Here is a 23,837-nt window from a genome sequence, read left to right as displayed (position 1 = left end):
ATTTGAATGAGATTTTTTTTTCAGACGGTGCTAAGGTCATTCTTGGAATAAAGGTCCGATTTTCAATTTTATTTCCAGTTATGATAACTGCCTCAATAACACGTTTGCCCAAAGATATCACCTGTAGTCTAGTGTCATTACATAAGCCATTTTTTTATTAATGTTTCTCAGTATGTTACTGGAACCCGACTTTCAAAACTAACTTATGATTAGGCAGTCCTGAGACTTTAAGACCATTTAAAACATCAGGTGAGTATAAATTGGCATCCAAGTGATCATGGACAAACTCAGATTCACATAGTTTATCCGAACATAGATATTCGACTTCATCTCCTGGAAATAATGCTAGCAAACAATCATTTATTTTTCCGACAACTTCATTTTTTGGAGCAAGTATTGCTCTTGAAAATATTCTGGAATGCTAGAAGCTTCAAGAATTGAAGGATATACAAACTCGATTAATGAACCTATAGGATCATAAGGATCATTAATTAGAAGATCATTTGGAATATCAATAATCACTTCGCCATCGTTAGAACCACCAAGTTTCCCTTCTCCTATATCTAAAAGCCATTTTGCAAAATCCATTGTCTTTTTAATAGCAGATGTATCACTTCCGACAGTTAGCCTCATATTCTTGGTTAGTTGATAGACTTTGCATTGTTGCCATAAATATGATGAACTTAAGGAAGCATTGACAATGTCTTGTCTACTACCACTTGGGATAACAGGCAAAATTTGTCTAAAATCTCCTCCAAAAACAATCACTTTCCCTTCAAATGGCAATTTTGAGTTTCTAGGATTATGACACTTGAATATATCTTTCAAAGTTCGAGCTAAATCTTCAAATGCATGCTTGTGAATGATGGGTGCTTAACCCAAATGATTAATGAGGTTTTTCGTAATAAACTGGCGAGTTCACTATCTGGTGATATCGAACAAATATAAACCTCAGTAAGAACCAAAGGAATTATAAATCGTGAATGTGTCGTCTTGCCACCGGTTAATAATAAATAAGCAATCCCACTTGACGCAACATTTAAAACAATTTGAGCATTACATCTAACTGCGGCAGATAATGTCTTCCAAGGATAGGTTTTACCTGTTCCACCATAACCGTAGACAAAGAAAACACCTCCTTCATTATTCTTTATTGCAGTCATGATATCATCAAAAATGTTTCGTTGCTCAGATGTTAATGCAATAGAAAGCCGATCAAACTCGTTCTTTAAATTTGGTTTGTCATAATCTAGTTCCTCACTGATAAGACGATTGTTTGAAGAGGATACAGAATCAACATCGGGAAAAGGCATCCTTGTAAATTTTTTGAGACTTGAATTGTTACAAAGTAAAATTTGTTCAAACTCAAACAAAGTCAGGTTCTTAATTTGATCTTCATTAAGTGATAAACCTGAAACAAAATTGGTATAATAATTACAAAAAAAAAAAATATAAACAAATTTGTTCTTGAAATAAATTAGTATTGTATATTGATTTAAATATGTATTTTAAAATAAATAATTAAAGAATATTATAATACCTGGAGATTTTAATCTTTGTTGTTGAGTGTAAAGAATTCCATCCGATAAGTATTCTCATGTATTTTCCCACACAACATCTGGGTTAGACAAGCTGTGATATAATAACATGATAGCGAATAAGAAACGTAAGTAATAACCGGATCCAGATTGACTTGCTTCCTTAATAGCTTGATGTATTCTTTATCATCATCTAAGAGGCTGAGAGCATAACATGCATCTCTAAATGAAGGACATATTTCACCATTAACCATGCGGATTTCTTCAAATGATTTTGGTCCTTTCACTTTGTTTAAAAGAATTCTTAAGAAATATGCTTCGCCAAGATTAGGTGTGCAACACCCCTAATCCAGCAGACCATGAAAGGAAAGGAAAAACCCTAAGTTAAGGAGTCAACTCGTCGAGTCCAAGAAAGAACTCGACGATTCGGAGCGGGTTGTCGTGTCGGGGATTAAGTGGCCGACTCGAGGAGTCTGGGGATTGACTCGGCGAGTCTGGTTTGAGTTGGGAAACCCTAATTTCGGGATTTGGTGCCATATTTAAGCATCATATTCTCATTCCCTCAGCCTCATCTTCAGCCTCCAGACCCCAAACCATCACCCACGAAACCCTAGTGCACCTTGTGAGTGTTTGATCCACCTTTGTGTGTGTTGAGTGCTCTTGAATAGGAAGAAGAAGAAGAGGGAACTTGAAGGTTCAAGGAAAAGCTTGTGGATCCAGAAGTAGCTTCTCAATCTCATCATTTTCTGGTAATCAAGTCTCTAACTTGATCATTAGCTCATTAGATCCATCCTTTCCCCCTTTGTATGAAGATTTTGGCCCAAAAATGGTTGCTTGTGGGATTTGGACGTCCCCAAGCAAGATCCTTTCAGATCTGGAAGCATTTAGGGTAGTCAAGGCATAAAGGTGGAAGCTTTATGCCATTAGAACCCCCCATGCAAAGTTAAGAGGTTGTTATGGCCTTTTGAGCAAAAAGGGCGATGCAAGTATGTAAAGGCAGTAGCTTTGAGTGTTATCCCAACCCTAGGAGGTTAGATCTGGGTCCTGGATGCCTTGTGCTTGACTGAAATAGTCTAAATAGAATGGGACATAGAGGGACTCGGCGAGTCACTTATGGGACTCGGCGAGTCAGTCTGCTTTCTTGCCCTAAAACCCTTCTGTTAAAGGGTATGAGTTGAGTTGGTATGGGACTCAGTCAGTCTGGGTCCATAGCGGGTATGAAGATCATCGTACTCGGCGAGTTCAATGAGGAACTCGGCGAGTCTAAGGAAATCTTCTTAGTTTATGAAGATGGACTCGACGAGCTGTTCATACAACTCGGCGAGTCATAGTCTGGACATTCATAAGAGGGAGATGAACTCGACGAGTTCAAGGATGAACTCGGCGAGTCGGTTGAAGATGGTCCCGATTGTAAGACTGAAGGAGATCCCGTCGAGTGCTTGCTAGACTCGACGGGTAGGATCGGTGGTTGTATTGAGTTGGAGAAGCATGGACTCGATGAGTTGGTAGAGCAACTCGGCGAGTCATAGTCAACTGGAGATTGACTTTGATCGTGACTTTGACCAAGTTTGACCCGGATTGACTTTTGGAATATTGTGGTCTAAGTGTTACTTTGGGATATTGATAGTTCGGGAGTTGAAGGATCAGCAGTCCGGGGGATTACCAGCGAGCAGCCAGAAGTGTTTCAGCTAGTCTTCAGCAGTACGAGGTGAGTTTCCCTTTGTGTGAATGGGTCTACGACCACAATGCCAACCCATGTAGTTATGAGTAGGAAGACCTGGGGGTTAGCCCTAGGCATGGTATGCTAGTATGTTATTCTGGACCAAGGTCCGATGCCGGGTGGTACCCGAGGCAGTAGTGTATGTGTAGTTATACTTGTTGTCTTTGTGATACTTGTATGTGCCTGGTAGGGAGGTGAGTCGGGCGAGGTCCCGTATCTCATCACTAGCTGAGTATGGATGGGGTTTCGTATCTCATTAGTATCAAAGTAGGGGCGAGGCCCGAGTTAGTAGGGAGGTGAGTGTGGGCGGGGGCCCGTATCTCACTACCAGCAGGAGTGTGGACGGGGTTCCATGACTCATCAGTAGCAGGAAAGGGGCGAGGCCCAAGATAGGCGAGGCCTTAGTACAGGAATGTAGTAGAGTGGTTATAGTTTATGTGTTATGCGATATGTTATAAGTTTGTATATGTTTAGCGGGCGGGGCCCAGAGACAGGCGGGGCCTAAGAGAAACAAATATGTACACCGAGCGGGGTTGGAAGCCAGGCGGGGCCTGGAGCAGGCGGGGCCTGTTGTCGGATTTATCGGAAGCCGGGCGGGGCCCGAGGTAGAGGGTGAGGCCCAGTACTTGCAGTATGTGGTTATGTGTATGGTATGTGGTAGGTTGGGGAACTCACTAAGCTTCGTGCTTAAGGTTTTCTGTTATGGTTTCAGGTACTTCCGGTAGCGGAGGGAAGAGCTCGGGATGATCGCATTGGACATACCATGAAGTTTAGCCTGGGATGTTTACTCTGATAAAATGAAGTAGTGTTTTGAAATGATACTCTGATTTAAGATAATAACTTATGATTTTGGATGAATGATTTTATAATTATGGTTTAAAAATGAAATTTTCGGGCCTTATTTTTGGGATGTTACAAGGTGACACTGAATGAATTCTACCAATCGAATATCCAACCTCCCTTGGCTTCCAAGTTTTTGAATTAAGCTTCCAAACAAACTTTGTTGGAAATTCAACATACGTTAGTTTTTTTGCTTGTTTGTAAACTTTATTGCACTCCATCCAAGATGTGAACATCGAAGAAGCAACTGAAGGCTTGTTGAGAACATTGTCGATGTCGTCATCTGCACCGTAGATAACTTGTTGTTGATTAGGAAGATGAAAAGGAAGTCTCATCACTGAAGGATGCCTGTAATGAACATCATATCCTTAAATTCGCCAGGATGCTTCACATGTAGAAAGATATCTACAATCATAGTATTCTTTTATCTTATCGACTGTATCATCTTTATCACAATCATTGTTGTTTTGTATAAAACCAACAGTTGCTCTATCCGGACCTTTATTAATATATTTGAATAAATACTTGATGGAAGATCCTTGATTGCACCATTCAACATTTATGTGTGCTTGGTATCGTTTCAACAGGTATTTGTTGTATGAAACAACATTTCTGTTATCTAACTGGACACCAGATTTTTCGACGAACGATCCATCATTTTTTATCCTATATACATGAAAACCATTCTGATCAATTGAAGTATGTTCAGAGAAATTCTTTGGGATGTTTTTAGAGCATTTGTTATCCACCATGCAAGGGTAATTAACATTTTGAGCACCACATGGACCATGTATCATGAACTCCTTCACAAGTGAATACAAAGCAGGATCTTGGTGAATGTTGGGAATCTCAGCTGAAATAAATTGATGAATGTGTTCCACGGTAGGAAGCTTGTAATCAAGTTGCATGAATAGACAAATAGGACTGTGAGGCAAATCGCGCTTTTGAAACTCAATTGTATACACAACTGCATATATAGAAATAAACAACTGTGTATTAATAAATTTAATAATGTAGAAAATATAACAATATTTTAAATAAAACACGACATTAAAATATAATATGGTTAGTATGAATAAAAAATTTTAAATACCTGCTTGAACCATGCCAAATACTGCATTTTTGCGTAGGTCTTTAATCAATGCATCAAGTTTGATCTTAAATAACCTACATAGGATATCAGGTCTATCCTCTGGATTAAGAGTAGTGTCTTTAAGAAATCTTCGAACTTCTGGCCATTTTGGATTGCATGTAAAGGTTATGAAAAAATCAGGATATCCAAACCACTTACAAAGCGACATGGCGTCTAAGTAGTTTTGCATCATGTAACCTGCACCACCAGTAAAAGAAGAAGGTAATATAACACGTTGGCCAACTTCCAAAATATTCTTATTCCCTTGATCTTGAAACTTACGCAAATTCTCATAAGATTCACATCAAAGAACTTTTTGTTTCTTTCGTACGTGATATAATCTCTCGCTTTCAATCATTGTATAACCGTCTACCAAAAACTGTTGAAAAAGCCTTCTTGAATTCAAAATCAATGAGAAAGAATTATCCCTGTCTTGAATTCTGTAAGCGAAAAATTCCCTCATTGTAGTGTTTGGATGCTTGCAATCGCTCGAAGACGTAACACCTCTATGGGGGATGTCAACTCTATAACCATCGTCACCATATGGAAATAGTAGAGGATACTGTAGAGCAAGGTAAGAAGGATGTAATTCACTGATACGACGTAGAGCTCCAGACGAAGTTTGCACTACGATGTCTCTGTTATCAATAAAATCACCAATGTCTCCTACAATTAAAGCGGCAACCTCAGAAGCAGTTGGTAGGTTATATGTCCTTCCATCATGTTGTCTTTTTCCAATAATTCGTAACTTTAGGTCAGCACGAGGATTTGAATTAAAAACATCTCTAACCATCCTATAACATTTGACCACCTCGTTATTTGAATCCAACATAAGCTTCAAATATTCTATAATTTGAAGATCAGTTGAATCATCAGTTGATGTAGAGGCATGCTTGCTTCCACCGTAAATAAAATTATTTTAATATACAAATGAGTAATATAAAAGTAATATTGTTAAAGTGATAATAGAAAGTAATAGTAAATTAGAATACCTACCAGAAACATTTCTGTCTATTTGATGTTTCATTTTCGGTATCATATATGTACAAATGGGAAAATCTTGGTTGACATCCATTCGTAGGGAGAAGGCTTCTGATACTATGATAATTTTGACAGCTAAGCCTGAATATGTATGCTGCGTTTCCTTTATTAATGGATGAATCAACTTTCCCACCCATCGACGTAAATGAAAACATTGAATTGTAACGACAAATGTTTTTCATGAAGTATTTGCTTTTAGAATCTATCTCAAGATAAAGTTGTTTGTAACTTTGCGGTGGCTCTTTTAAAGGAGGTAGTTCTACCTTCCCATAACCACAACAGAGAGAAAATATTTTATTCCATGTTTTATTGCCTCTTGAAGATTCGTCTTTCCATAATTTAGCATGACATAGTTCACAAACAACATTCTGATCACCATGATCTAAATAACCTGTTAAATAGAACATTATAAAAAATGTAAGTATAAAAAAACTTATAATTACCAACAGCAAATATGTAAAATGTTGTTTATGATTATTACCTTTTGATATACCAACATGTGTGGGTTGGATAATATATCCACCATTAATATCATCATTTGTCGTTAAGCCAAATATAGGTATAGGAGATATATGTGCAGACTTTCTTTTTGAGTTGTGTACTCGTGAAGAAATTTGTTTGGATGAATAATTGTGTGTGACCGTCGATAAATTGCTTGATTTCTTGGAATTAGAAGATGAAGAAAATCGTCGGTTAGTTGATAAGTGTGTTGGAGCATTATGTTGACTGCTACAAATAGCTGAAAGAAAAACAATATGGTAATCATGTAGTTATTGTAATATAAAATAATATTGTATGTATAATAAAAAAATATATGCATACCATTTGAGATATTGGAAAGTGGACTCCTAAAATTTAGATTTGAAGGAGATCGCAAGGTTGTAGAATGATATTGAGGAGTCTTGTCATAGCTGATAGACTCCACAATCAAGGTATATCAACGATTTTTAAAGGCTCTTCCCAATATTTTTTTATCTTTTTAATTTAAATGTTGAACTATATTATATATTTTTTGTAAATTATCCAAAATGCATTGTGTTGAGTAGCCTCATGTTTTTAGATTGTGCAAATGCTAAGGCTACTTATTCTGAGCTTGAGGAGTCCCAAGGGCCAATTAAGGTATTTTAAAAATGACATGTTTCCTACTAGCTTAAACCTTTTGGATAATTTACAAAAAAAAAACGCCAAAGAGAAGAAAAAGAAAAAAAATAAGGAAGTTGATACAACAAGGAGGAGAACTAGATGGCAAGAAAGAAGAAGAAGAAAGGATAAGAATTGAAACTAGTCATGTTTTGAAATATCCACAAACATCCAGTGTTAAGTCGGTTTGTTTGACTGAGTGTTATAACTTTGGGATGATTTTGAAATTGTCTTTACAATGGATAAGTTGATTGGTGCTATAATAACTACTTATACGATGTAAGTGCTCAGTTTACTTTATTTAGTGTATTTAAACAATTTAGTAAACTTTTGTATCTTAATAGGTACTTGTATGAAGAAATCAAGAATGAAGGAAGAACATATCATGGAATCTGTTTCGCGAGCCTACATGTGATCTTTAAAGACGGAGAACTTCATGAAAGGCAATGGATGACACACATAGAGTCATAACATGTCGGTTGTCGGTTGTCCACAAGAAAGGACGATCACATCATCTTAATGCCTTATAATCTCGGGTCAGATTTTACATTTGATTTTGTTTAACTTAATCTAAATAAAATGATTTAATGTGTTAAAGTAAAAAAAGATCACTGGATTTGGTTATTATTTGGCTAAAATTAGAATATGAAAATAATAGTATGATGACTATAACAAGAATCTACTATGGAATAAATAGCAACATACTTTAGTTGATTCGACTTAGGAAAAAAAGATATAACTTACTCTTTTTAATACATAAGTCTTTTTCTGTCCCAAGTGCATGAAATATCAATGTACTTTTCCATTTCTTGAATTCAAGCTTCCTTTAACACAAATAAGTAGAAGTAAGTTTCCATTCCATACATTTAGGCCTTTTTCGGTTAAAATGCAAGAAATAACAACAAGCGTTAGTTGGTTCAACATAGGAAAGAAAGAAATAATATACTCTTTTTATTACACAAGTCTTTTTTTGTCCCAAGTGCAATAAATAGCAATTTACTTTGCTATTTCTTGCATTTAAGCTTCCTTTAATACAAATAAGTAGAAGTAAGTTGCTATTTCATGCATTTGGGCACTTTTTTGTTTAAAATGAAATAAATAGCAACATAATTTAATTAAAAAAACATAATTTACTCTTTTTACTAAACAAGTCCTTTTATATCCTTGAGTGTAGGAAATAATAATGTACTTTGATATTTCTTGCATTTAAGTTTCCCTTACCATAAATACGTAAAAAATAAGCTGTCATTTCTTGTATATAAGCTCCTTTACCATAATGTATTTTGCAATTTCTTGCATTTAAACTTCTTTTAAAATTATTTGTCAAAATTTTTATTTGATTTTTGGGTTTACAGTGGCCATTGGGTGCTAGTAGTACTAGACATGCAAACAACAACTTGCTATCATGTCGATTCTCTAAGGCCCTTAGATGTTGATATAGACTTGAAGCAGATGATTAAAGAGTAAGTAATATAAATTATTGAAACATTAAATTAATTTTCTTTGATATATTTCATCCATTTTTTTGTAGAGAATTGTGTTGCGTCCAAGAAAGTGGCTTAAAGAAAATGGTTAATGTCAACCGGATAAATATTTTAGTTAGCACAAATTGCATCTTTAACTTCAATTGGATTTGGCTAATATATTATTGTTTTTGACTGATCAGTTTATTATGTAATTATATAGTGTCACTTCCAACCACACTACACGAAATGCGGATATTATGTTCAAAAGTTCATAAAAGCGATTGTTGCTGATTAAGGACTTGAAGTGTTGAATAAGGGTGTAAGTAAATCTATTAGTTAATTGATAATGGGCTTGAAGTGTTGTAGAAATTTTAACATATATAATTGTTTAATTGTTTTTTTGATAATATATTAATTTGTCTCGGTTATGGGTGACAACATTAGAGTTTTAGGGAGAAAAACATATTGGTTAAATAAGGTGAACACGAGGCTCCACCCTATGCAATGGTGTCTTCAATAAAAAAACGTTGTACGTGAAGTCCAAGTTGTGTACAACGTCGTTTATTTCTTCTAAATTCATATACGAGCATGTGGGAATGTGGCATCTAATGAGATTTCATTATCCAAACACCAACGATGGCAGCAACGATATTTTTTAGTAACACTTTCATAATTATTTTTGCATGCAATAGGCACCAAAACCCACTTCACAAACTCATAATGTACTTTTCATTCCACACTTATCTTGATTCCTGTTACTAAAATTAAAACAACAATCTAGTTTCATGTTTATAATTAACCATTCGATGCATCGAACAATTGTACAATCATGATACATGTACATTAACACATTCATGCATATATATGTAGAATGTGCATCCTCTTGTTGACAACTTAACCATTCAATTATGGTTCCTCCCACACCTAAACAAGATCTCGTCCTTGGTGTTTCAAAGAAAAATATTGAGTCAAAGCTTTTATGCCACTTTATCAAAGTTAAATTTTGAAAATCATCATTCCAAGAATGATTATATATGGGAACAACAATATTCTTGTGATAAAGGGAATCCTAGAAATTAAAATAAAAAAAATTAAGGTGAACATTTTTAAATTCGTCTAGTAAGTCGTGGACCAACATTACAAAGTCTTACAAGGATTAATTAATGGTTTCTCAGTTACATGTGTTCAACTCAAGCAAGAAATATACCATCACAGCCAAAGTCAGTCAAACCGACAAACAACTATTGAAAACAAACAATGCAAAGATAAAGCAAAAAAAAAAGCTTAGAGTTAGACCTAAAACAACATAATGAAATCAAAAAGGGTTTACTCATTCAAGCATATTTTTCCATATATCATTTAGACCATCTTCAACACTTGAGTAAAAAGAATGTTAATAGTAATTTATCTCTATCTTTACCTTATTTTTCATTAAGTTTTTAGACCCATAAATATATCCCAACTATGTTCTTTTTCTCCAAATTTTTATATATTCAATAATACATTTATATTTACAAGGCTATTACACTTTGTCTAAAATATTTTTGTTTTAATAACCTTCAAATTTGTATTAATAAATAAATATAACAAAACAAATAATTCGTATAAAATAATTTAAATTAATATTGACATTAATATAACAAATATTTTATTAAATAAATAATTTCATTCATAACCTATCAAAATAAATATACAAACTTATTTATAAAAAGTTACACATATATTTAGAGAAATGACATATACGTTAAAAAATTTAACAAAAAATTATTTAATAGTGTTTAAATTTAAAATATATTTGAAACACTTATCATAATTAAAATACAATAATAAATTAAATAAATACTAAATAAATAAACTTAAATTTTAAATATATTAAATAAACTAGATGTAAATAAACTTAAACAAACTAATATAAAAAGTAAAACATAAACATAAATAATATTCTTTCGATTTAAAGTTTAGTAGTCATAATATTATATATGATGTTAAAATAAAGTGAAATTGAAACACATTTTTTATACATAAACTAATATATATATATATATATATATATATATATATATATATATATATATATATATATATATATATATATATATATATATATATATATATATATGGGTAAATTACACCAATCGTCCATCGAGCAGGTGCAAAAAAGTACGTTTAGTCCTTATTTTCAAAAATTAATTCGTATCGTCCCTCATTTGATTAAAAGGTGCACGTTTGGTCCCTCACAGACATAAAATGACTATCTTGCCATTTTCTTTTTATTTTCATTTATTTTTCAGGTTTATAATTTTTTTTATCATTTTTTTATTAATTACAATTCTTTAAAAAATCAAGTGGTCCTTATATCACCCCTGGAAAAATCCATCCGACAAGCACCACCCAATACCACTGATAACCACCACCCAATACTTCCAACAACCACCTGTGATCAGCTTCTCCGACGATCCCATATCCATAATCACGGTGTTCAAAAAGCTCAGCGATTTAGGCTTTTATGTCTGAAAAACAAACCCTAGAACAGAGTTGCGAATAAACACCGATTTGCTGATAAACACATACATATGTATGTATTTGTGTTCATGTTCGTTTCTGGGATGATGAACATTGATTTGAAGTTTTCCAAATCTACACAAGTACTTGAAGGATTTTGTTCTTAAGGGTTCGATTTGCAGATGGTGTAGTTCTTGAAGGTGCATTTGCAGATTTACATATCCAAATTGGTGTGAATATTCGATATCCAACTCACTGAAACCTCTGAAATTCAAGGAAGATGAAATGTTGCTATAGAAGCATATAGGAGGCGGCAGAGGAGCTTGATCTCAAAACCTAAGAGATCGATGACATCTGTGACGAAATCCTAGCTGACGTCGATGGCGGCGGAGCTCAATCTGTCAAAACCCTAGCCGACGTCAATGGTGGTGCATAAACCCTAGTCGCCTCTCGTTTTTCCGGCGATAGGGTAGCAAATCTGCATCCTCCCAAAAGCTTCTACCTTTCCATTTAGATATGCACTCCAACAAGAGGCTAGATCATTTGACGGTACTGATGATGGAACGGTGACAGGTGGTGTACGAAGAGGTTGATTATCAGTTGTTGTACAAGGAAGGTGGCGATGGTGAATGAGGTTGTATATTCCCGTGGTGGTAGTTGTGCTTTCTAGTGGTGGTGGTGGTGCTTAAGTCTTCATCAACGAAATTGAAAGAGATAGATATAAATATTAGGTTTAATAATTAATTAGAAAAATCAAGAATAAATGAAAAATAAATTGTAAAGGGTATTTTAGTCATTCCATGTCTCATAGGGGATGAATCTTGCAAATTTAAACTAACGAGGGACCAAACGTGCACCTTTTAATCAAATGAGGGACGGTCCGAGTTAATTTTTAAAAATAGGGACTAAACGTGCTTTTTGACACCTGCACGAGGGACGATTGGTGTAATTTACCCTAGTATATATATATATATATATATATATATATATATATATATATATATATATATATATATATATATATATATATATATATATATACTAGTAGGATAACCGCGCGATGCAGCGGCGCCAATTTGTTTCATTCAGGTGATTATTTTCCGTCCAAAAATTAGTTTAATTTTTACGAATACATATTTATGCTTTAAAGATGCAGCAATTTCAAATGGTTTCATTCGAAGAATTTTTCTGGCATCGATTAGTTTGATTGACAGCGACTTAAAAAAAGCTAAACTATTGGTGCCGAAAGGAACCTTGTTGTGTTCAAATTAAATTATGTTTCTGTTTTTGTTTACAAATAAAATAGAAATTTATTTATAAAAATAAAATTATTAGGTAATTTCATTAATAACTTTAGTTTATTAAAACCATCAGCTTTAGCAAAAACATATTATGTTGTATAGATTGAAAACAGATGCTTTGAATTTTCTTATTTCTTTTCCCAGTGTCAATATGAGTTTTAAATCATACTATACATGAACTTTTGCAGCTAGAGAGCTGAGACCGAACTTTGACATAATGTGTAAGCTTATAAGGCTCGAGGGAGCGGCGCTCGTTAGGGACTCGCCTCCACCATGTTAAGATCGCTAAACCCATTCCCTTCAAATTGCTAAAGTGGTCGTCAAAATCATATGTGGCAACATGCTAAACATGTTACCACTCCCTACAGCCTAAATGAAAACGTAAAATTAATTAAGAAAAAAAGACTATAGTCGGTGATAATAAGAAAATTATTTTCATATATCGTAAAAAAGTCAACTATAATAATTATCTTTTTAACATTAATATTATTTCAACCAAAATGTACTAGTTTGAAATTTAATTTTGAATTTATCTATAAAACAATTCTACCATAAATAGTAAAGAAATTTTAGAAAAAATCAATAAATAAGAATCCATTATTATTATAAATTTAACAAATCAAAATTCATTGTAAGGTGTAATTTGGCTTTTCGTTTCATAAAAGTGTTACAGTAATCAATATGGAATCTTATTTTACTTCACAACCTTTCAATATTCATTATTATTTTACTTTTACTTGCATGCAATAAAATGTGACAGATATACCTATCTTTTTTTATATTATCATTGACAAACAATATTCTCATAATAAAAATCGATGATAGTCCGTTAAAGCAAAATGGTTGCATTTAATTTGTTATTCAAAATTGCCAAGAACAAAAATTAATTGTGTATGAAAGTAACCTCCATCATAATTATAATTTATTAGCAAATTTTTGGTATTATACATTCTAACAAATTTTCTTAAAAATCTGAAAAAATCTATAAATACAAATATTGCACAAAATTTATATTAAATTTTTTTTTACTAAGAATCTTGCATTATATAACAACTTCGATAGAAGAATAACAATCAACCAAAATCTTAAAATACAAATATTAAATGTGCTTAAAAGTAAAAACATTTAAAATACTCACACGTATAGATGCTAACGTCGTCGAGCAGAACATAAAATTCCAAACTCATTGGCCTCTAAAGTAAAAGATACATAATTAAACACAACAAATATCAATATACACATTAAACTTCCTATCTATTTAGGAACTTACATACAAAAGTGACCGCTCAAAGTATAAATAAAACTAAAATAAAAAGCAACATAATTTCATTAAAGAAATAAGAAACAACATGGCATCGGGAATCCAATGTAGCACCCGTGTAATTATGCAACTGCAAGAAGAACTCATTCATATTTAATTAATACAAATATTTACCATAAAAATCCTAAAAACAAATACAACACATATAAAAGCACGAGAACAAAATCAAAACAAAAAAAAAAAGTAAATAAGGCAAAAATATATCAACACATATAAAAGCACGAGAACAAAATCAAAACAAAAAAAAAGTAAATAAGGCAAAAATATATCAACAAATGTCATATATAAAACTTTATTCGAGGAGGATATAACAATGTAGAAAAATATACACATACAAAACCCTTTTCAACCAAATCTGTAAATCATTTTCATATTAAACTCATTTTGCCTATTGATCTGAGAACTCTACTACATAGCGGATCCAATTAAAACCATGAAAAACATTGTTATTATTTTTCATAACCAAAAAGCTTTATTGAAACATAAATCAACTTGCATATCATTAAAAAAAAGATAAAACAATATAATGTGATTATATGTATATGGGTTTTCACTCCTTCCAAAGCTCCGGTGGATATGGTTTTTTTTTCCTATCTAAGCTCCAAACACATTGTTATGCGTTTTTGTTCAAGCTACAGTAAAAAAAACATGAGAAAAAAAAACATAATAAAATATATCCAAAGAATATCTTGGTGGCGATAGCAGATGGTGACTGATGAGGAAAAAAACGTCACCAAATGTGGTAATATTGTTTAAGGTAAACAGGTGAGGGAAAGCAGCAATGCAGAACAAATCCAAACCAAACCTTAATCAATTAAAATCTAAAAAAGATCAAGAAAAACATATCTATATGCAAATCTGGGGATAGATTTGGATACAAACAAATGAAATCGACACACATGGATGCTTTTTTCGACGATTCTGGTGACATTTAGATAGAGAGAAAAAGGAGAAAAACAGGAGTTGTTGGTAAAAGACGGCAATGGCGGTTTTAGATCTAGGGTATGGTGGAAGGCGGCGGTAGGGAAAGCGGAGATGGTGGACAGCGAAGTTAGTAGTATTGGTGCGATGGTTGAGGTGTCCAAGAGGATTGGCCGGAAATGATATTGGCGTGTGATGGAGGCGCACTATTGCTGGTGTTGGTATCAAATATTTGATAGGTTGTGTATCTTTTCATAAATGGAAAACGGAGGGGTTTAAACAAAAGCAATTAATGGTTTTGTAAATTAGGTTAACTGGTATGGTGTTGGTTTTATATCCGTGTAATTTGTATTTGTAAGTGTTTATTGTTTTTGATTGGTTATATTTTGTTCACAAGGATTATGATCTTATACCATTAGATGTAAAATAAAAGTTCAAGATTTAAGCTTCTTGTTTTAAGACTTTGGTCTTAAAACCTTCGCCATTCTTATTATGTATGTATTATATATATATATATATATATATATATATATATATATATATATATATATATATATATATATATAGGGTTATGTTCAAATGAAAACACTATTTAATATGAAAACGTGAAAACACTACTTTATGTTATTATTCTACTATGAATTTAATATGTATAGTATTGTAGTAATTATAATATGAATATATTCAATTTTATATTGCTATTCTACTATAAAATTTATATATATATATATATATATATATATATATATATATATATAGTAATTTAGTAAATTCTAATGTGAATGTTAAATATGTGATTGTTCATATATTCGGTGATGAATAATGTCATAAAGTTGTACATACAAAATTTTAATATGAATATTAATGTATGATTGTTCGTATATTTGTTGATGAATAATGACATATCGTTGTATATACAAAATTCATAGTAGAATAGTAACATAAAGTAGTGTTCTCACGTTCTCACATTAAATAGTGTTTTCTCATTTATATATATATATATATATATATATATATATATATATATATATATATAAATTAAATCTTATGAATAGTGAACTTTGTTTCTTTTTGATATATTTGGTCCACATCTTTAACTATTTTCATATATTGTCCTTTCTTTTTAGGGTTTTCATAACTGTCCCATTTCTTTTTTCCAAATACATTATACTTCCTCTAATATCATAGGTTGTTCAATTTGACTGGTCAAAGGTTGGATACGTGTCTTGGACATGCGTTTTTTTCCTGTGTTCTTTCGGTTTATCCCTCCACCTGTTTTTCTCTCCTTGGGGGGTGTTTGTTTTTCCTTTTAAATCAGCTTGTTGACTTTTAACTTTTGCAAAAAGTTAGAAAAGTCCAAAAGTTGTTTGACAAGTGGAAAAGGACTTTTAAAACCAACTTTTACCAAAACATAAAAACTAGCATTTGCAAAAGTCACACATCCGTGACTTTTTGTATCTTTTTGAACTTTTGAGGCTGGAAAAGCAAAAGAAATCCCAAACACTTTTTAACCAACATCTTTTGGAAAAATGTCTTTTACAAAAAGTCCTTTTACAAAAAAGGACTTTTCCCTTTGAAAAGGAATCCCAAACACCCCCCCTGGTCCACCTGTTTCCCACCGCTTGTTGGTCGATCTCTTTACGAACACCACATCTCCTAATTGCTATTTAATTTCTTCCTTATCAGGTGGATCTCCACTGGACACCACCTCCTCCATCACACTCCCTCTTGGATATTCAACCTTTGCTTGCCTCTGTTGATCGGCGGTGGCTAAGTCATCGGGAACTCCACAGTTTTAGATGGCGTCCCGATCGGTGTAAGGAGCTCTATCCACAATTTTAGATTCCGTCTCCGGTTCCACCGCTTCACCGACTGACTTTTTTTTTGTTAACCGGTTTTGCTTAGCTCTTCTTCTCGATGCTTCCTAATGTAGCTACGTTCGATCTAATGTAGCAAGATGCTAAATCACGTTTTGGTGTGCATCTCTACAACATCAAAGAGGTTAGCAAATTCGATTTTATCGAACATAAATTAATCTTTCTCAGCTATGAAGTTATACGGTCGCTGATTTGAAATCGAATGGGGAGTTAGGGCTTCAAGTGAAAATTTAATTTCTAATTTCTACTTTCTTTTTCTGCAAATTCGAACTTAAATTGATCCCTAAGTTGAAGTTCCTTGGTCGTGAAAAGATCATTCTCAGCAGGAAATGGTATAAATTTAAAGCTATTTTTCCCAAATCCCGATTTTCCTTTCTGCTCTTTCTTCAATGAAAATTTATGTTCTACGTTAAAATAAGATATAGTCATTTAATTATCATCGTACAATGAGTGAGATGGCAAGCGGGCAACAAGCTACACCGCTAAACCTTTTTGTATGGTGAAACTAATTTTTTTAAAGACTACATCCGAAGATATAGAGGATATAACATTACTATGCATGATCCGTTGTACTCTTTTAAGAAACTCTACCGCGTCCGGTGCGAGGAAACCAAACGTATCAAATGCAAATGGTATGAACACGTGTTGATTTTCCATGCACGATTTCTCATGTTTGGTGACTTTGCCTGTAGCTGCTTTTACAACAGCCTGTCCCGCCGTGAAACCCCCATCCCTCAAGCCCACGAGAGGGGATACCCCTGTAAGGTCCACACATGCGTGTTTCCCTCCGACCCATCCAAAAATCAAAATGTCAGCCGGTCTGAGGGTTGACCTTCCTTCTGTCGGGTCAGTCAAGAAATTAATAGGTGCCTCTTTCTTAGCGGAAACCCCGACACGCTTAAATATGTCAAACAAAACATCCCTAACCATATCATGCCTGTATTTGAACCCCGAGAGTTCTTTACAGTGAACTGCATGCTCTCCAAAAGAGTCCAAACATGCCTTGCGACACACCGGACATGTCTCGTCAGTTGGGAATATGGGAATCATGAGTCAATATTTTAGGATAGTACGATACTCCACGGGAGATATATGTTGGCCAATGCCATCTATAGGGATAGCTAGGAGAAAATCTTGAGCATGTGGTGCACATAAGCACTGGAAAACCGCTTTCTGTCGAGCCGTCATGTCGAGATGCACTTCCATATCTTGGACAATTTTACGAAAAATGGCACTCGCCAGTGTATTCTGGGATTTAAGGGGGGCGGTGTCTTTAGTAGTAAAATTGTTAAGGTCAAAATCTGGAAGCTTGTTACGAAGAGATGCCAAGGCGCAATCATAATCAGAATCCATACCATATTTGTCGTTATCCCGTAAGATGTGGTCTTGCAATACCTAAGATTGGGCCCTTAAGGCAACAAAAGCATAAGAGGTAGCCTCTACTGCCGAGTATAAACCCAAACCTCCAAACCTAATGGGTAAGGAAGCAATTCGCTACTGTATGTCACCAAAGAAAGGGCCCCACAAACCACAATGTCCTCAGTTGCCCCGCGCAACCCATTGTCAAAGAATATTGCCGCCTCCTCTATGTGAATGGGTTGTCACGTCCTCAACCCAAAGAAAAGCTTAGCAATACCCATACAAGACCGAAGCAGAAGGAGCTCACTCTGGGGTCAGACAATTGTGGAAGAAGGCGCATCAAATTTACAGCGTTTTCGGCTCTCTACTAAATGTTTTCCTAATCTTTGTTGTGTTGATTTCAGGGGATTCACCAAGTTTAGCCGAAATGATTATTTGCAGTGGAAATTTGAGAATGAAGTCATGTCTGATGGTGTTTTAAATCGGTTAGAAACCCATCCACTGATCACTGAAAACCTTCAATCGCTTTGGATGTCGGCAACCACCAGACCTGCACCACAGCCTCTCCCTTCTTCCGTTTTCCCCATCGGCTTCAGAGCGTTGTGCAGTCCACCGACTCCTGATTTGAAGGCATATACATTGAAGGCATGTATTTTTATTTAATATTTTGCGCTTTTGGGTTTCATTAACATTGGGTGTATTTGTGCGATTACAGGATAGAAACAAACATGAGTTCTGATCGACTACTCAGATTCAAATATTCCGGTTATTTGCTTTCCGACTACCTACAGGTTGTAAGATTCCGATTTCAAGTAGATACACTTCCTCTCTGGACATTAGTTTCATTATTTATTAGTTTCTTCCATTTTTTATGATTTTGGTGATGGTTATGTCGATAAGAGGGGCATGATTTTGATATTTGTGATATTTTGATGTAGGTTTAATCCTGTGTTTGGGCATGGTCATGTTTTGGTGCTTAAGTTATGGTTTTATGATGTATTGGACATTTTTGCCCCTCTTTTGCTTTTTGGTTTCCTCCTTGGTGTTGCAGGCAGTTTGCTTGAATCCTGTGTGCTTGAAAGCATTTATATAAAGTTTGTTCCTCATCGCTATAGTCTTGCTGCTGGTTTTTGCTGCTTTCTTTGTTTTGGACCATTTTGCCCTTACTTGCTTCTGTTGTTTCTTACAGCAAGTTGCCCTTGGAACCTTGACTTTGCACCAAACAGGTAAATTTTCACTATTTGTTTAAAACAGTTCCCAAAAGAGCAGAAAACTTGAGAGCATTGTGCACAAGTATGCATATTATGGATGAATGGGTATAGTTTATATGCATTATTGAATAGTATATTTGAAGTCAAAAGATGTAAGTTTGACCATATATGTGTGTGTTATTGCTTTCAGGTTCACAAACTCCATAAAATACAACAACTGAAACAGAAGGTGATGTGGTAACTTTAGAGAGTCCAAATGCCTGAAATTGATGAAACACATACACATCGTGGGAAAAAAGCAAACAAAATATGATATTGACAAATTTTCATCAATGGTCCTTAAACTCTCTGTATTAATTCTTCAATTTTTTGAAAGTATCATAAATAATTTTGTTTTGGTCACAGGAGAGCTGAAGACAAAAGTTCATTCAAAGCAGGATAATGACTCTTCTTCCTCATCCAGTTCAGATGATCCTATAAACAAGAAAGGAAGTAAAAATGGGAAGTTGAAAGTAGCCATTCTTCACCGATGAAGGCTTATAATCTCGCTATCAGTGATCTTGACAAATAAGTTGATCATCTAAATGCAACATTTGAGGTATTTCATCTTTTTTGTTCTTTATTTTTCCTGTGAACTTCATAGCACAATCGTTTTTTCTCCATTTACCATTTGCATTTGGATGAATTTGGAGTTAGGCCATTCCACACATTAACAAATATATCGTTTTAGATGAAATTTCAATAAATGCCTACGAAACTGTTTTCGTACAACTTTGCCCATTGTACTTCTAAAAATTGTTCCATCCAGGTCATTAGGTCAAAATTTTGCCAATTTGACTGGTCAACATGCTAAAGTGTCATCTACGGATCCTATCTTAAGTCATGTAGAGAGACATGCTTTTATATTATTTTAAAAAGGTTAAAATATGGAAAAGCACACAAACTACTTTCACTAGCCAAACGAACTATTATTTTTATTCATTTATTATTATTATAATAGGTTAATGGCAAGATCGATAAAAGCTAATAGTTCAATGGCTAAACCAAGAGAAATGGTTTTTTCTTAAACGGTTGAAAAGTGCAATGGTTTTCATTACTATAGAAAATAGTTAAAGTGACTAAATGCAAGAAGTAGCAACTTATTTATATCTATTTTTGTATTATAGCATCTTACTCTGATGAATATTATTTTATATTTATATGTTGAAACGAGAAAGTGATATGGATTTATTTCTCCAGTTCTGTGTGCAGTTAGACAAAAAGACTGAAAGGAGAATAGTACTATGTGATTATAGTTTTTGTTTGAACCAATGGATTCAATTTGATAATTACTCCTCTCTTGGTCATTGTGAAATTGTATGTATATATGAATGATTTATATTCATTAAAAAATATTAATATTACAAAATATGACAACTAAGCCTCTAGATTTTTTTTTCTAAATAGGTTGTTGAGTGTCTTGGTGAAGATAGTAAGCCTACGTGTGGCTAACATAAGAGAAAGCAACAAAATTTTTGTTCTGAAATCTTTGTTAATGTATGATAAACAACTGGCAAAATTATATTCAGTTTCGAACTGTTTAGTTCTATATATTACACTTAAAAGTCAAAAAACTAAAAATACCTTGCCATTTCTTGCATTTAGCCCATACTTGAGCTAAATACAATAATAACATCATCTGCCCCATGCGAAGCATGAGTTTCCATCTAGAGTAATTTTATAAATAAAGTGGAAATGAAAATGTTTTTTAATTAAAAAAACAACTGTAAATCATTACTAATGTACAAGCATATATTATTGATATTGATGTTTTGAAAATAAGACTAGACTAATTGAGTTCAACCGTTTTGAACTGAAATGGGTCAAGTCTCCATTTGAAAACCATTGGTTTATAATCAAAATAGATCAGAATAAAACGAGTCAATTCACTCGAAAACATAGTTAGTCAAACACTTAAAACCAACATGGTTGAACATTGAAAACCAGACTTTATAAAACAAAATATTTGAAAATATATAAATAAAACTTTATTTGAAATTTCATTTTTAAAATGAATAAGTCTTCAATGCAAGTGTTTGGCCTAAGTTTATAACTAATGGACCAAAGCCTAAATGTAACCTTAGAAGGTCTACCCCATCTCGCTTTTAATACGCATAACTCTATGATTCTCAACAACTTTTCTCAACAACTTCTTGTTGTTAGGTGATGTGAGATGAGCCGTAAATTAAAGAGGTTTTTTTTGAAAAAACATTTTCTATCTAAAAAAAAGTACCCTTTAGTCATCAAAGTCTAATCAATAACTATCATTTTTATATATTTTTTTATTCATTTTTATTATTTTGTTTATAAATGACTATATTTCTTTATATTTTATTAATTAAATTAAATGATTTAAATTTATCTTATCATTTAAATTTAAATTTTATTATGTAGATTATATTTATAATTATATCATTTTTTTTTGATTTTTTAAAATATTTTCACAACTATTTATTGCTATTAGTTTGATATTAAAAAAAAATTAAGTTATATAGACTAAATTAAAACAAAAATTTTAAAATATCGGGTTATCGAATCCGTAAATGATTATCAAAATCTGATTATTAAAACCTGTAAATGGTTATGATGTACTCATTTCAATTCGGTTATGTTTCATGTTTTTTTCCTCAAACTAGGAAATAAAACCCGTTTTTAATGGACTGGATTTCTAAATTTTGTTTATAATTTGAATTTCTGTTATATACTAAAATATCTATGTGATTTAGTTATTAACTTGACAAAAAAAAAAACTCCATGGCCAACTTGAAATATCTCAAAATGATACTGAACATGCCTCGATCATCTATCACTCTATATAAATTTCTCTAGTTTAATAAATAATTTAGTAAATTTATAAAGTATTAAAGATATATATATATATATATATATATATATATATATATATATATATATATATATATAATAATAATAATAATAATAAATTGTTATTCGTTTTTTATCTTATAAATCAAAACAAATCCAAAATCCAAAAATAATAATTCGGTTTGTTTAAAAGTAATCCGAAAATCCAAATATATAAACTAAATAATCCAATTAAAATAGTTCAATTAAACAATTCGTTTTTTTAAGGATTTTATCAAAACACTTAAACTTAGCTTATTGTGGTGGAAATAAACAATAAGCAATAAACACCCTCATTTTTTCCTATCCAAACACCCCCTAAGTTGTAATTTTGGCCATCATATTAAGCGGGTGTTTGACAAAAAGAACTTATTGCTTATTAACTTATTAGTTTATTTATTAGTAGCTTATAAGCTAATAAATAAATGTGGGGTAAGTTATAAAAAAACGACTTATTAGGCTAAAAGGAATGGTAACACTCTTGACATTTTGCAACATAGGATTTTTAGTTTTTTTATGACACATAGACTTAGCATTTTTAGCACAAAAAAGAAAAGGAGTGGAAGTGTGACAATTTAATAGGTTTAATTTTGAAGAAAAAAAAATTAAAATGTATAAAGAAATATAAATTAACCAATCACAACACACCTTCATACTTTCTCTCTCCTCTCTCCTCTCACCACACACATAGCACATCTTTCTTAGCACCTTTCTTAACATAAGGTAGTGAGTGATGTAACATCTTTAGCACTTCTCTTGACACCTCCACTCCCTATAGCCTTACAAAGGAAATTAAGCCACAATTTTGTGAAATCATTCATATTTTCCCTCAATTTCAGCGTCGCATAAATATCGAAAAAAAATAAATAATACTTTCCGACTTCATTCCAAGATTTTAGCTTTAAAATTTCCAAGGTTTTTGTGTTGATTATCAATATATCCGCATGAATGAAGAAGGTAATCTCATCCAATCATATCCCAAATAACCAGGATTCTCAATCTCGCTATATATATATATATATATTGTACCATTCCATACCCATTATTTTAACCTAATTTTTTTGTTTTCTGTAATTGTTCATCGACCCATAGATATTTCCTACAATTGGAGTTGTTAAACCCTAACTTCTATCTACAATTGAAGGTTAGTTTCTATTTCAGTCGGTACATTTATTTTCTCGATTATATTATTTTTATCTTCATAATTAGCGATTGAATAGCTGCTAACTCATCGTTGTGTCCACCATAGCCACCACGCACCCACCACCACGAACAAATACCCGCACGACCGCACGCACATCACGGTCTATTCTCATCGACTAATTAATCTTTGTTTTCTTTTTCAATTTGAGATGTCGTCATTCTTGATACACAAAGTTGAGTTTTTCCATATTCTCCTTGTTGTGGTTCTCCTAAAAGTTTTTACATGCAAAATTGGGTTACGAAGACTCTGATTCTCAGTTAAGTTATTTCATATTCTCCTGGTTGTGGAACAAAAATTGGATGCCAGGTTTTAAATTTTTGAATTTTTTGTGGGTAATGGCTATAGTCTATTTTTATCATTTGT

General features: G+C 32.9%; 1 protein-coding gene across 1 annotated transcript; it reads right to left on the bottom strand.

Annotated features, from left to right (window-relative positions):
- Positions 1–360: 360 nt before the first annotated feature.
- On the bottom strand, positions 361–11,345 carry LOC145139538 (uncharacterized). Its single transcript, XM_079073330.1, has 9 exons — positions 11,276–11,345; positions 6,753–7,010; positions 6,227–6,662; positions 5,562–6,126; positions 5,192–5,507; positions 4,624–5,065; positions 4,199–4,446; positions 951–1,411; positions 361–855 (listed from the first exon to the last, which is right to left on the bottom strand). The coding sequence occupies exons 1-9, from the start codon at positions 11,343–11,345 to the stop codon at positions 361–363; spliced, it is 3,291 nt and encodes a 1,096-aa protein (XP_078929456.1).
- Between the last annotated feature and the right edge of the window lie 12,492 nt (positions 11,346–23,837).

This window comes from Lactuca virosa, chromosome 9, assembly GCF_052849685.1.
Source record: "Lactuca virosa cultivar CGN04683 chromosome 9, Lactuca_virosa_CGN04683_v6, whole genome shotgun sequence".
In the NCBI taxonomy this organism is placed as follows: domain Eukaryota; kingdom Viridiplantae; phylum Streptophyta; class Magnoliopsida; order Asterales; family Asteraceae; genus Lactuca; species Lactuca virosa.
Note: the sequence above shows the minus strand (reverse complement) of the source record. Positions and strands in the feature narration are given on the sequence as shown.